The sequence below is a fragment of the Peromyscus maniculatus genome, chromosome 9 (assembly GCF_049852395.1).
Source record: "Peromyscus maniculatus bairdii isolate BWxNUB_F1_BW_parent chromosome 9, HU_Pman_BW_mat_3.1, whole genome shotgun sequence".
Lineage (NCBI taxonomy): Eukaryota > Metazoa > Chordata > Mammalia > Rodentia > Cricetidae > Peromyscus > Peromyscus maniculatus.
The window spans coordinates 73,164,625-73,177,825 of record NC_134860.1 but is presented as its reverse complement, the minus strand read 5'-3'; the positions used below and the strand labels follow the sequence as shown (position 1 = coordinate 73,177,825).

The window sequence follows — 13,201 nt, the reverse complement described above, 5'->3', positions numbered from 1 at the left end:
TGTCCTGAACTCACTCTGTAGATCAGGCTGGCCTCGAACTCACAGAGATCCACCTGCCTCTGCCTCTCAAGTGCTGGGATTTAAAGGCATGCACCACCACTGCCCAGCTAATTTTTTTTTTTTTGGACAGGGTCTTGGTATGCAGTTTAGGCTGGCCTGGTACTCACTATGTGGCCCTGGCTACCCTTGAAATCAAAGCAAATCCTCCTGTCTTATGTTCCAAGTGTAGGGATTACAGAAGTGGGCTACCACACCCTGCTAGATTAAGGCATTTTTAAAAATGCAAGCTATAGTCAAGAAAAGCACAAGGGTAAGACTACAACGAACCAGGAAGGAAAGGGTCGTCACTCTGGATATTTGTTGACACTGAGTTCAAGTTTCGAATGTATCACCTTGGATTCAGTATCATGCTCACCTTGATAAACTCATCAAAGCTGATCTTTCCATCTTGGTCCAGATCACCCGTGGCCATCAGGTTTTCGGTGATTTCTCTCACTCGGTACCCAGGCAGAGGCAGGCAGGCAGCCTTGAACAAGTCATTCAGCTCATTGCAGCTGATGTATCCGTTGCCATCGGTATCTGTAACACAAAGATACAGTGAGGCTTTGGGGAGAATACCAAATGACAGGTAGGGCTGGAGGGAGAGGACCAGTCCTGGGTTTCAGCCTGACCCAGATAGAGGCAAAAATCTGCCAGGAGCCCCAGTGGATTGCTATCGGATCTAGACAATCACATCGCTTCCAACAACCACGGTAGAAGACTCATAACTTCAAAGCAGAGGTTTCAGAAACATGATATTTAGAAACTCACACATGAATGCACACATAAAAGGGTGTGTATGCAAGTTCATGTGTGTGTGTGTGTGAGTGCACACATGCATGTGGAGGTCAGAGGGCAGCATTGGGTGTTGTTCCTCAGGAGCCATCTTGTTTTTCAAGACAGAGTTCTACGGAAGCTGGAGCTCACCAGCTGGCTAGAGTAGATGGCCAGCGAGGCCCAGGGATTCACCTGTCTCTGCCTTCCCAGGGCTAGGAATACACGCCACTGCCGCCATGCCAAGCATTGTGTGTGGGAGCTGGGGATCGAACTTGGGTCCTCGCGTGTGAGTGGCCAACACTTTCCTGGCTGAGCCATCTCTCTAGCCCCTTCTGCAATCGTTAGGAGTTCTTACAGAAACTAAGAAGTGAACCACAAACTGACGATAAGGAGTAAAAGAATATTAAAATAAAGGACCCCAAATGAGAGCAGGCAAAATGTAAACAATGAAGGGAAGGGAACATCCGCAGGAAAGGCCAGAGTCCAGGTCCCCCACTCTAACTAGGAAGGAAGTGTTTTTCTCAAGCACATCTTTCAGAAATCAGCTCTCCTGGGTCATCAGCCTTCCTAATGCTGCGACCCTTTAATAGAGTTCCTCATGCTGTGGTGACCCCCAGCCATAAAATCACTTCCGTTGCTGCTTCTTAACTGTAATTTTGCTATTATTATGCTATAATCGCAATATTAATATCTGTGTTTTCCGGCGGCCTTGGGTGACTGCTGTGAGAGGGTTGGGGACCCTCTGCTTTAACCAGTTCATGGAGCAGCTCGGCAGAGACTGGTACCAGGGGGTTCCAGGTCCACTCACCAACTTTGGCAAAGGCCTCTCTGAGCTCCATCATTTCTTCATCGGACACCGATCCTCTGGCCATTTTCACTGCTCAAGTGACAGACCTAGGAGAGAGAGGACCTAGGAGTGAGCACCGTGCATCTCAGTTCTTACGACGTCTTCAGAACGGATCCTGTTCATTTGAGGGAGACACGCTCTTCCTCACCCTCCGTGACCTGTAGCCATCCTTCAAAATGTCCCAGCCTCCCGTGTGGGGTCCTCAAAGACAGCTGTCTACAATTTCTTCCCTCCCTGCATGGAGACTGCTTCTCACAGGATGAGGAAGTGCTTATTTTTAGCCCTTGCATTGGGGCTGACTTCAGGATTTCTGTGACCAGCAGAGGATGGTGGAAGGGATGCCCAGGACTGGGAATTTCCACCTCTTTTACTTTGAAATGTTCATTCTTGGGCTACCCATCCTTCCTCCTGTTCTCATAAGGAAGCCAGTGAAGGAGAGCTACATACCAGCCCCTCATGAACTCCTAGCTACAGGGTTCACCCAGCAGCTGGCCAGCTGTGGACCTTCTGGCCCATTTGAACTCTGAGCCAACACTACAAAGAACAGAGAAAGAGCCGGGCAGTGGTGGCTCACGCCTTTAATCCCAGCACTCAGGAGGCAGAGTCAGGCGGATCTCTGTGAGTTTGAAGCCAGCCTGAGCTACCAAGTGAGTTTCAGGAAAGGCGCAAAGCTACACAGAGAAACCCTGTCTCGAAAAAAAACAAGAAAAAAAAGAAAGAAAAGAGAAAGAGGTGGTAAGGTTACTATATTTTGGAGTAATTTGTCACATAGAGATAAACAATGAAAACATTTAACTTTTACGTATCTTTGTAAACATCATCATGACCTATTGGCCAAGCCAACAGAGATGCTTCACAAATTCAAAGAGTTCTATGCGTAACTTTGACCATACATAGTCAAGGATTAAGGAAGGAGGTGACCTTCTAAGAATTCATATATGAAAATCTGAAGCACATTTTACGTGTTTTCTCAGAAAAGCTTGCTGAGCAACTGGCTATCCCTGCGCATCATTGCTGCCCTCTAGTGGGAAGAAAGAGAATGAAACAAAAAACAGATGTCTTTCCCGAGCCCCTTGGTAACCCACACATGTCAATGTACATCAACGGGAGCCCTTGGAAGCCAGCTGGGTTTCCTGCCGGGGAGGTTGTAAATGGTGTGAGAAGTCGGCAGATGAGATGTTCCTAACTACAGTTTCATTTTGACCATTGTAACAAAATCACCTATCTTAAAGTGTCTTAAATTTGTGGGAAGGATATTTTAAACCGACTTTTTATTTTTTTATTTTTCACGTCGTTCTGTGGAGCTGTATTTGTTCTCGATGATAACTCACACACAAAAAAGCAAACGTTTTAACACCAAAGCCTACAGGTCAAACTACACCACGCTCAGCTTTGAAAGATCTGCAGCCATTATCCACCAATATGAGTGGAACTTCCCAGCCACGCAATGACATGCAGTGACATGTAATGACATGCAGTGACATGCGGTGACGTGCAGTGGCATGCAGTGACAGTGGCTTCAAGCTTTTGTACCCTAGGCAATCTTTTGTTAACAAAATTCTTACATGTAAAAGAAAATAAACAAGCACCCAAAGACCACAAAAGTAAACAAATAAAACTAAGACCCCGAGAGTGTCTTCTGAGAAGATCAGAGTGTCCCCTACCCCAGTGTTCTTATCTCCTTGTCACCTTATGCATCTAGGGGACTATACCAGTGACCTGAGGCCACCTTCCCTCCATCCCCCCTCCATCTCCATCCCTCCTCTTACAATCACTTTTTCCAAAACTCATTTGAACCAAGTATCTCCAAGTCCAGGGAGAGTAAACCGAGATGCATGTGGCAAGAGGACGCAGTGAGGAACTTCAGCGGTTAACGGATGCCTAAAACCTGTCTCCTTTGCTACAAGTGGCTGAAAAATCAAACCAGTTCTCTACAAGCTAACGCTAAAACAGCTGCGGGCTCGTAGCAAAATCCTTACCAGGCATTAAGAAGAGGGCATTTGTGGGGTGCAGTAACTACCATACGGCGTACATTAGCATGAGGTTTTCCATTTTGTAGAGTGCACAAGCTAAGCTCAGCAACATCCCAGCTCTCAGTTCCTCCTGCTTTCTACCTAGGCTCCGCACCTTCACACTCCTGGTAGACACTCATTCTCTCCACTTGCTCATTGCTCAGCAATCAATCACTCATTAAGTATCTCAACTAGCCAGCTCGCAGGAGATTTGAACTTCAACCTTGTGGGCCTGTCTGGGAATTGCAGAAGAGGAAGCTGGCACTTCTTTGTGTTACGCAATCGAGGCTGTTGTTACAGGACAGTTGTGTTACAGGACAGTTGCTGTGACTTTACTAAATGATTGTGACTGAGGTGGCTTGGCTCTCCTTTTTACCAACACTGTGGGTGTGCGCGCGTGCGTGCGTGCGTGTGTGTGTGTGTGTGTGTGTGTGTGTGTGTGTGTGTGTGCGCGCACACACACATACACACACGTTCATAGCAGGGTCTCCCCATCACACTGGAGCAATTCCTGGATGTCACAGCTGGCCTGGCTCTATGCAGCTGGCAGGCCACACTTGTTAGACACCTTATACTTGGTTCATGGGTGTTCATCGTGTTCATGGGATGAGATAGGTTCTTACATTCGGCACATATTTTACAACGCCTACTATGAGCCAGGTCCTGCTCTTTATTGCAAGTGAAGCATGACCCAGTTAGTTACCGAAAAGCATGGCACAGATACTAAGCATGTGGCAAGTAAACAGATCGTGGAATCCAAGCCTGGCCCTATGTTTGTGCAGAAGAGTGTCAATTTATTGAACACTGTAAGAGACTCCTGAGACGTTTAAGTAAAAATAGGAATGAGATTGCATTGTGCTAAAACAGAACCAAGGGAAATGGAGAGCTAGCTTAACAGTTAAGAGTATGTGTTACTCTCGCAGAGGACCTGGATTCAGTCTCCAGCACCCACATCAGGTAGTTCACCAACACCTATAACTCCAACTCCAGGACACCCAATGTCCTCTGGCCTCACCTGTACAAATGTGGTGCACACCAACTCATGCAGGAACACACATATGCATAAATAAAAATATAAATAATTTTTAAAGAACAGAGCCATAGAAGCAACAGAAGAATTATAGCATTGGATTAAAAAAGAAAATCTAAAAAAAAAATCTCTAAAAATCATGGTATAGCAAAGTAAAAATATTTTAGCATAAATAACGCATGTCTCCCCAGATTGCATGGCTCATCCAAACTCAGACCTTAAAAGGAAATATTGGTTATCTTAAAACACAGCATGTTGGTCACGAACAAACACCTACTATAACACCTAATAATGTTCTCATGGGAGGCTTATAAGTGAGAGGATAAACTTGGAGATGTAAACAGTGAGAACAACTTCATGTTAAAAATGCTCATCTCAGTGGCCCCATGGCTTCAAAAAAAGAAAAGTGGGTTTATGCAGGGTACAAAGTGGATTGAGAGGGAGGTTAGTGTTGACAGCTGAAGTCGCCGTGACCACTGCAGGCTGTTGTAGGGCCCAGACTTGAGCAGATTCCCTTGTCTCTTTTCCCTTCACACTGAGCAGCAGGACCTAGGAGCACAACCCCACTATTAGAGACAGGGGAGCATCAGAGGGTGATTACAGTGTCCTGATGTATACCTGAGAAAACTGACATATAACCACGGGAAATGCTTTCTCTGTGCAGATGCTCAAAGGCCATGCCTGCCTGGTGTTCCCAATGCAGAGAAGAGGAGAGAGGGGGAAGCTACCTCTAAAAGGATAAGCGAAGTCCTTGACTGAGAGGAGGCCCTTCAACGAAGTGAGCTGAGTGGAGAGTACAAAAGACAGTGCTTCCCCACAGTGGGCAGGGCGTGATTAATGTAAGAACCTGCAGACCAGCCACATCTAAGAAGGCCATCGCTGCGGTAGCCTCTAAGTTTAGATGTTTTACATAGTTGGTGTGTTTGCCTGAGGGGACTGTGCCCATTTTTATTCGTGCACACTTGAAGGGGTGGGACGTCTTATCACCTATTAGGCAGGTCCCTAGGGGAGTTGTCACTTTGCAAACTAGCACCGTAGAGGCAGCAGTAATGGGTCATGCTCTGGCATCTGGAGCCCAAAAGGGCGACTGAAGAAATCATGCATGTGTCTTCCAGGCCATGAATGAAAAAGCTTTTCAACTCAGCTTTTACAGACCCTGCACTGAGTACGGCCCAAATGATTAATTTCTTTTTGGTGCTAGGGTTTATATATGTTAATCATGCATTCTACCACTGAGCTGTATCCCCAACCGCCCCCCCCCCACCTCCACCACCACCGCCCTCCCTTTCGGTAAAACATTTAACTGCATTTTATTTAGTGTGGTGGCGGAGGTGTATGTGTGTGGGTGTAGGTGTGCCACGTCGAACATGTAGGGGCCAGAGGACATCCTGAAGGAGTCATTGCTGTCCTTCTGCTACGTGGGACCCAGGGGTCTAACCCAGGTAGGGAGACTGAGCCTAAAGCACCTTTACCTGCTGAGGCATCTCAGCGGCCCACATGTCCCTTTCTAATGACTGCGTCATCTAATGGTGTCCTGCCAGGAACCATTTTAATCAGCAGTCAGTTCAGGAACTTCATTTATGAATCACTACCCAGATCAGATCTAAGAAGACAAATCTCAAATCATTTATCTGGGTCACGTCCGGCTGCTAGTCTTCCTGTGAGCGTTTCAGCTCTTTAGATCAATCGCTGCAGAATCCCAAGACATTTGGCTAAAGAGATCACTGGTTTTTCATTTTCTTCCTTTCTTTCTTTTTTTTTTTTTAATGTTTAAGACTATCCTTTAGCTCAAGTAACTCTCAAGCCGCAAAAGCGGCAGGGTCTGCTCCTTCTTTAAAGATGGCCTGGTTTGTGTCTCTGCTTGCAGATACACTGTGCTCCCCAGGTGGGTCATGGCCAGTGATTCTGAGAATGAGTTGTTACCAAAGGATTTGACTCAAGTTTCCTGACGTCTGCATGTAGAAGCCATTTGTGGGGGTTTACCACAGAACACAGTGCTGAGGGATTTACGGAAGAAAACAGTTCCTCTAAGTGAGCATACACTTGGGAGCAGAAATCTCTCAGTTTCAGAACTGATCATGAAAACAGCAGGAAGAGGGGCGAGTGGCCTGTCCTGATACTCACAGGCTACTCTGGGTTCATCGGTGTTGAGGTTAGGGACAGTGGCGACCAGTTATCAGCCTGCAAGAGTCCGAGGGCATCTGTCCCCCAGTATCACATGACCAAGGAACTCTTCTGACCGTGTCCCACTTTTCCTGCAACTTGACTCTGAAGTTACAGGAAAACTGTAGACATCTGATGCTTAGTTCCAGCTGCATCTCAGCAACCTCAGGACATCCACAGGGAAAACTACAAAACACCCAGACACCTCCGTGAACTGTGAATAATCAGAAACACGCCGTCGGAGCCACACGGACAGCACCGGATTCGGTGTCAGCTTAAGATGACTAAGGAATGAAGCAAAATGTCACAAGATTCAGTGGCAAAAGAAAACACTCTGTAGTTTCAAACTGGAAAAAAAAAAGTTTGCTTTTGCTTGGTCCTGCTCTTTCTGTTTGACAGGGACACTTTCAGGACAGCTAACGAAGAAGATACAGCAACTATGTCCTTGGATACCAATTCTGTATGCCTACCTTTCATCTAAAGGATGCCTCTGCAAATACAGTTTTAAAATGACTGGTTTTTTTTTCTTTTCTTAAACAACTCAATTATAAGTGTTGGAGAAATGTCTCCGTGGTTAAGAGCACTGGCTGGTCTTGCAGAGCACCCGGCTTTGATTTCCAGCACCCACAACTGTCTGTGACTCCAGTTCTGGGGGCTGCAACTCCCTCTTCTGACTTCCACAGGCACCATGCACACAATTTGTGCACAGACATCCATGCAGGCAAAATACCCAACCACAGTTTCCCCCACAAAAAAAGAATTCAATTACAAATGGCCCCAAATATAAATGGGCACTTAGAGGGACTTTTAACAAATCCTTCTATCAAGTTAAGCCTCGAATTTGACTTTTTTTTTTTTAATTGTTCTTTCTTTCTGCAAATGCACCAGTTCCCTGCAGGCTACTCCAGGGCACAGAATCCTTTCCCTGCAGCCTATAACCTAAAGGCCTCAGGGAAGAACACAAAGGAGGCCTGTGTAAACACTACTGGGAATCAGATCACAGCACTCTCACCAGCTCCCCCTGCTGGGCTCTGAAAGCCTCCGTAGGCTGGCCATAGGGGCTTCTGATGCCATCTGGACAGAACCAGGCACACAGATCCCAGCCCTAACTCAAGAGACCACATTGCCTCACCCAGCCTTCCCAGCACATCACCAAAACCTCTGTTCTCTACCAAGGTCCCCAAACCAAGCTTTGGAGGTAAGGGGGATACGCCAGGCTGGAGTTTGAGGACACCCTAGTGTCTCCACCTCTCCTTACCTAGACAGGCATCAGAGTCTAGGGAAGACACTAGCCTCTTGGAAAGCCACCCTACTTTTCATCTTGCAGTCCAGCACAAGGACTTTTCAGGACCACGATTCTCCCCACTGAAAGCTGAGGATATTCCAAATACATTTGTTGAAAGAATTGATATCTATCAATACACTGCTATCAATACACTGAATACCAAACACCATTCACCCCACCGAGATGCTCCTGTACAAAGCTCTGCTCTGGTTGCTGGCAGATGCAGGAAGAAGTAGAGGAAGGGAGGACCCAAAGACTAGGGTTTGATGAAGCCTACAGTTAAATGTCAAGTTTTGAATGTAACACATAGATGATGGTAAATGTAATGCAACATGGTTAACACAATGAGGTTTTTCTGGAGCTCATGAGCAAATGAGTGAAAAGGTTAAACACGTATCACTGAGAATGAGAAAAAGAAAGACTAGCTAGGAGTAATAAACACAGAGGCCTATCTAAAACTAAAATAGCATGCCAGGACATGGACCGATAAGCCCAGCACTCAGGACACTGAGGCAAGAAGATCTCCATGAGTTTGAAGCCAGCCTTTGTTACAGGGTGAGTTCCAGGCCAGCCTGGACCACCCTTTCTCAAAATACAGAAATACAAATAAAAATATCAAATACCCAAACCAGCCCGTACAATTCACTAAATGAGTAAGTTCATCCAAGTAGCGGCCAGAAAGTGAGGGAACGTTCTGTCCAGGATCTCATGAGTAGACCTGCCTTCTTCCTGTGTAGCATCAACCTCCAGCTCGTTCTCTGGGCCTCGGTTTCTTCATCCATAAACTGAGAAAGGAAGTCCCTTCTACGTGAAAAGTTTCAAGATCCCACTCAGTGACTGACCGGGGGCCATGCAGATTAGAGGCAAGCTTGCAGAGAAAAACGAAGCCGGTGTGGAGGCAACCAGTGTGGGTGCCCTCCGGAGCAGGCTGTGCCCCAGAGGTGTCTCTTAAGATGTGAGCGAGTCGGGGAGGGGACCTGGATCTCAGGGGCCAGTCACTCACTGTCCCTGCTCTTACCTCATCAGCACACAGAATCGTCCCAGATGTATCTCCTCATGGACCACAGGCAGAGGCCCCTGCTCAGCTGCCCAGAGAGAGCAGGAGAGCTGTCAAAGCGGCCTGTGGGACCTATTTTCCCGGATGGCATCACACACACACAGTTCAAGACAAGCTGATCCAGTTCCTTCCTAGCTTCTAGGCAAGACAGTGCACAGACTGTCCCAGAAAGAGAGCCATCTAGTATTTTCTTTAAAATGACCCAAATAAGGAAACTCTATCACCTCTCTGGTGTCTCATATCCGTGCCTTGTAACCTAAATCTTTTCTGATACCATTACAGTTGCTCCTTTCTTGGGCTAATCTCAGAGGGAACTACAGGAGCGGTTCAATTCATAAATCTCCCACCCTGGAGATGTCTTATTGTTTTTAGATGCTGGTTTAGGAGTTTATGTTCCAACCTTTAAATTAATTGGCTTTGCGATTTTTCTTCTGAGTTTGTACCAACATCCTTAACCAGTGAACGTGAGAATACCAAAGTTGTAGGACAGCCGTTATAAAGAGCAGGGAGATTGCTGAAGGGGTTAAAAATGGAACTATCATGTGGTCTAGATACCCCACTACTGGGTATTTACCAAAAGGACAAAAAGACCCATTAGGTTAAGAGATATGCATCCCCCATGTTACGGCAGCACTGTTCTTGATGGCCAAGAAATGCCAGGCATGGTGGCATACACTAAGTTTAGTACCTGGGAGGCTGAGGCAGGAGGATGGTAAATCGAAGGCCAGCCTGGGCAACATAGTGAGGTGTTGTCTCAAAGGAAAAAATAGCCAAGAAATGGAAACAATTTAAATGCCCATTAACTGATGACTGGATAAAGACAATGCTGTACAAATGTGATAAGTAGTATAAGCACAATGAAATTTGGTCTCTTTTTAAAAAAATAGGAAGAAAGAAATCTGTCAGTGCAAGAACATAGATGACCCTGAAGACAGGCAGAGCAAGACAAGTACTTCCTCATCTCACTAATATGTAGAGTATTTTTAAAAGGTTGAGAGTAAAGCAGTAGCCACCAGAGGCTGAAGTGGCTGGTTGGTGGTGGGTCCAACAAGTACACCGTCACAATTGCAGGGACGAATAAGCCCAGGGGAGCTGGTGCGCAGCATGGTGACCATAGCGGATGGCAGTATGCCTCGTTCTTGAAAATGCGAAGAAGTGGACAGAAAGAGTTGGCTGCATTAAAAAGTAACTATGAGGTAACACACTCATTTAACAATTTCTATATGGATTTCAAAACCTATGTTGCACATGAGAAATACATACTATTTCATGTGTCAACTAAAAATCAATTTGGAAGAAAGCATTTAGAAGACAAACAAACAAAAAAGCATCCAGAAAACAATATATATATATATATATATATATATATATATATATATATAAACAAAATATTTTTTAAAAGCCCATCTATTTAGAGTCATGGAAACTAAGTGATGGGCACACGGGGAGTCTTCATAACATCTCTGCAATGTTTCTTTAACTCTAAAAGTAGCCAACAGTTTATGTAAAGAAAAATCACAGAGTCAGAATGTAGTGGAGTGTTTACTTGAATGTAATTTGCATATCATCAACTGGGCTATAAAACTCTGGTTTTATATTCTCTGGCAATTCTAAATTGTGTCCCACTAAGCAAACTCATCAATCAGTTATCCCTTCAGCTGACATCCACCAAATATCTGCCTCACCCAGGGCCTGGGTTAGATGCTGAGAATACAAAAATAGGACGTAGCTTGTTTAGTAAGGAAGACACACACCACCCAATATAGATAGCATCCAGGAGGACTCCTTAGAGTCACAGGAAGACTTTGTTCCACCCCTGGAGAGAAATAAAGACAGTCTGAGAGGAAGACACCTAGTGCTACGATTCAAATGTATCCTCCAACGTCATGTGTTAAAACCGAACCGGAATGTAGCGGCGTTGGAGGGAGGGCTAATGACGGAGTTCGGCACAGAGTCCTCATTGGCCAGTTACTGACAATATGGCGGGGGCTCCTTTCCCGTAGAGGAGAGCTGACCCGCACTCACCCTTCCTCGCCTGTGCCTTCTCGCCTTCTGCCTGCTACCATGGGATGACCAAGAGGAACTAACTAGATGCAGCCCTTCAGCCTTGGACTCCCCAGCCTCTAAAACAAAGAAATAGACCTCTCTGCTTTTAGACGCTGCCCAGCCTCAGGCGTGTGGCCACAGCGGCGTGAAATGAACTAAGACGTTTCGACTCCACCGATGAGTAGGAGAGTTCTCCAGGGCCAGTCAGCCTTCCCCCTCTCTTCTGCGCTCTTTAGCCCAGAGCCTCTAGAGAGGCCTAGTCACTTAGAGTCAGAGAAAACTGCAGCTGAACGTCGTGGAAGGACCTGGATGATAACACAGCAGCTCATGTTTGCCGGATGCTTTATCTGCATCCTGATGCTCAGGTCTCGCCACTGAGCATTACTGAAGTTAAGTGACCAGCTTCAGGTCATGTAGCTGTGAACTGGGGAAAGCTCCTTGCTTTTTCCAAGGGCCCTGGCTACTGGATTCCTGTTTCTGTTCTCTGCTCTTCCTCAGGGTGACCCAAAAGGAAACTCCAAAAGGTCAAAGTCCTAGTGTCGTGTTAGATTGAACTCATACAAACTCAGGGCTAGACCTCTCGAAATGTCTCTTCTCTCAAGTTCCTCTACATCTTAAAGGAAGTGTTAGGATGAGTGAGCAAGGCCACCACCAGGGTCGGTCCCTCCTGCCTGTGTCCCCATGGCTCCCGTGGAGAAAGCGTCCTGTGTTTGGGAGACCTGCAAACTTTGGTTATCCTCACTATTGTTTTATGAAGCAGAGTCTTGTCTTGGGTACTAAAAATACAAGCTGCCATCAGGGAGGACACACAGTCAAGTGAAGGAGAGTCACCACCGTGTACGTGAAAGGCTACACTGTCCTGAGTAGTTTAAAAATGATGTCATCGCGGTGCTGTGAGACCCCAGAGAAGGAAGCCCGGGATTCTGCTTGGGAATGGGGGAAGAGGGGACCAGGTAGAGGAAGGGGATGGGAGGAGACAAGATGGTAAGAGGGAAATGAGAGGGGGGAGACAGGAGGGGCAGGGATGGGAAAGAGAGATGGGGTAAGGAAAAGAAAGGGAAGGCTTTCTGGGGAAGGCGATATGGAACTAAGTCTTAGGGACTCACTACGTACGGGGTGTTTCCTGTAAATAAGATGGAAACTGCTCTGCAAAACGAAATGCAAGCAAAAAAAAAAAAATGAACATAGACTGCTGCTGGCTCAGCATGGCTGAAGTCAGGGACGGTGGATGCTGAACCCCGCCAAAAGGAGGTGTGGGAGTGTGAGGCCCTTCTGTCTAGGAGGGAAATGTCAGTGGTCCAGGCTATACGGCAATGCTCACTAACTCCACCCGCTCAGTGCAGGTAACAGAATGCTTCCACCTAGACCGATTTCCTTGGTTGATGTGTGTGCTTGCTTCCTCCTCAGAATCTGGTCTCTGAGAAAACCCTGCAGGGAGAAGAAGGAACCAGAAGTGGGAAAATGGGGCCCTCGAGGGCAGAGAAGTGAGTCAGTTGCTAGTCCGAAAGAGAGAAGTAGACTGGCCCAAACCTTAGTTTGGTCCCACCAAGTTGTGGGGAAAACCATCGATGAAAATTTGACAACCTAAAGATTTGCCGGGGGGAAGAAATCCCCAAGTCTTGAGATACACAGTAAATGAAACAAGCGGGGAGTGGGAGGAAAGGGTAGACGTTAAAAGATCAGAACTTTTACAAGCTCATCTTAGGGAGCGGAGTTCCTTTCTAGTCTACGTGTAAAAAGTATTACAGTTAACACCCGGAAGTCACACTTGATTGTGTATACGCCAAGTGCGCTGTGTGGGTGTAAATCTAGGTTTCACACCATGGTCTGTCTCTAAAAGAGCTGTACGTGCCTTGTTTTAGCTCTACGCCAGTTCCCAGCTCACAGTCTTAGGAGTCCCACGGATGGTGCAGACCTGGCCAGTGGTACCAGAAGCTGCCCTCAC

At 46.5% G+C, this 13,201-nt stretch overlaps 1 protein-coding gene across 7 annotated transcripts in view; it reads right to left on the bottom strand.

Moving 5' to 3' along the window:
* The window catches only part of Lcp1 (lymphocyte cytosolic protein 1), a 95,005-nt gene that overhangs the window by 35,142 nt on the left and 46,662 nt on the right, over positions 1 to 13,201 (bottom strand). For 6 of the 7 annotated variants that reach the window (XM_042285171.2, XM_076545379.1, XM_076545376.1 and 3 more), the window contains 2 exons: positions 1,625 to 1,710; positions 416 to 579 (listed from right to left, as the gene is read on the bottom strand). In XM_042285171.2, coding sequence (XP_042141105.1) covers positions 416 to 579; positions 1,625 to 1,688 — 228 coding nt within the window. In that variant the 5' untranslated portion in view covers positions 1,689 to 1,710. Of the gene's footprint in view, positions 1 to 415; positions 580 to 1,624; positions 1,711 to 1,811; positions 1,907 to 13,201 lie in introns of those variants that run through there. The other variant, XM_076545378.1, reaches the window with a different exon arrangement.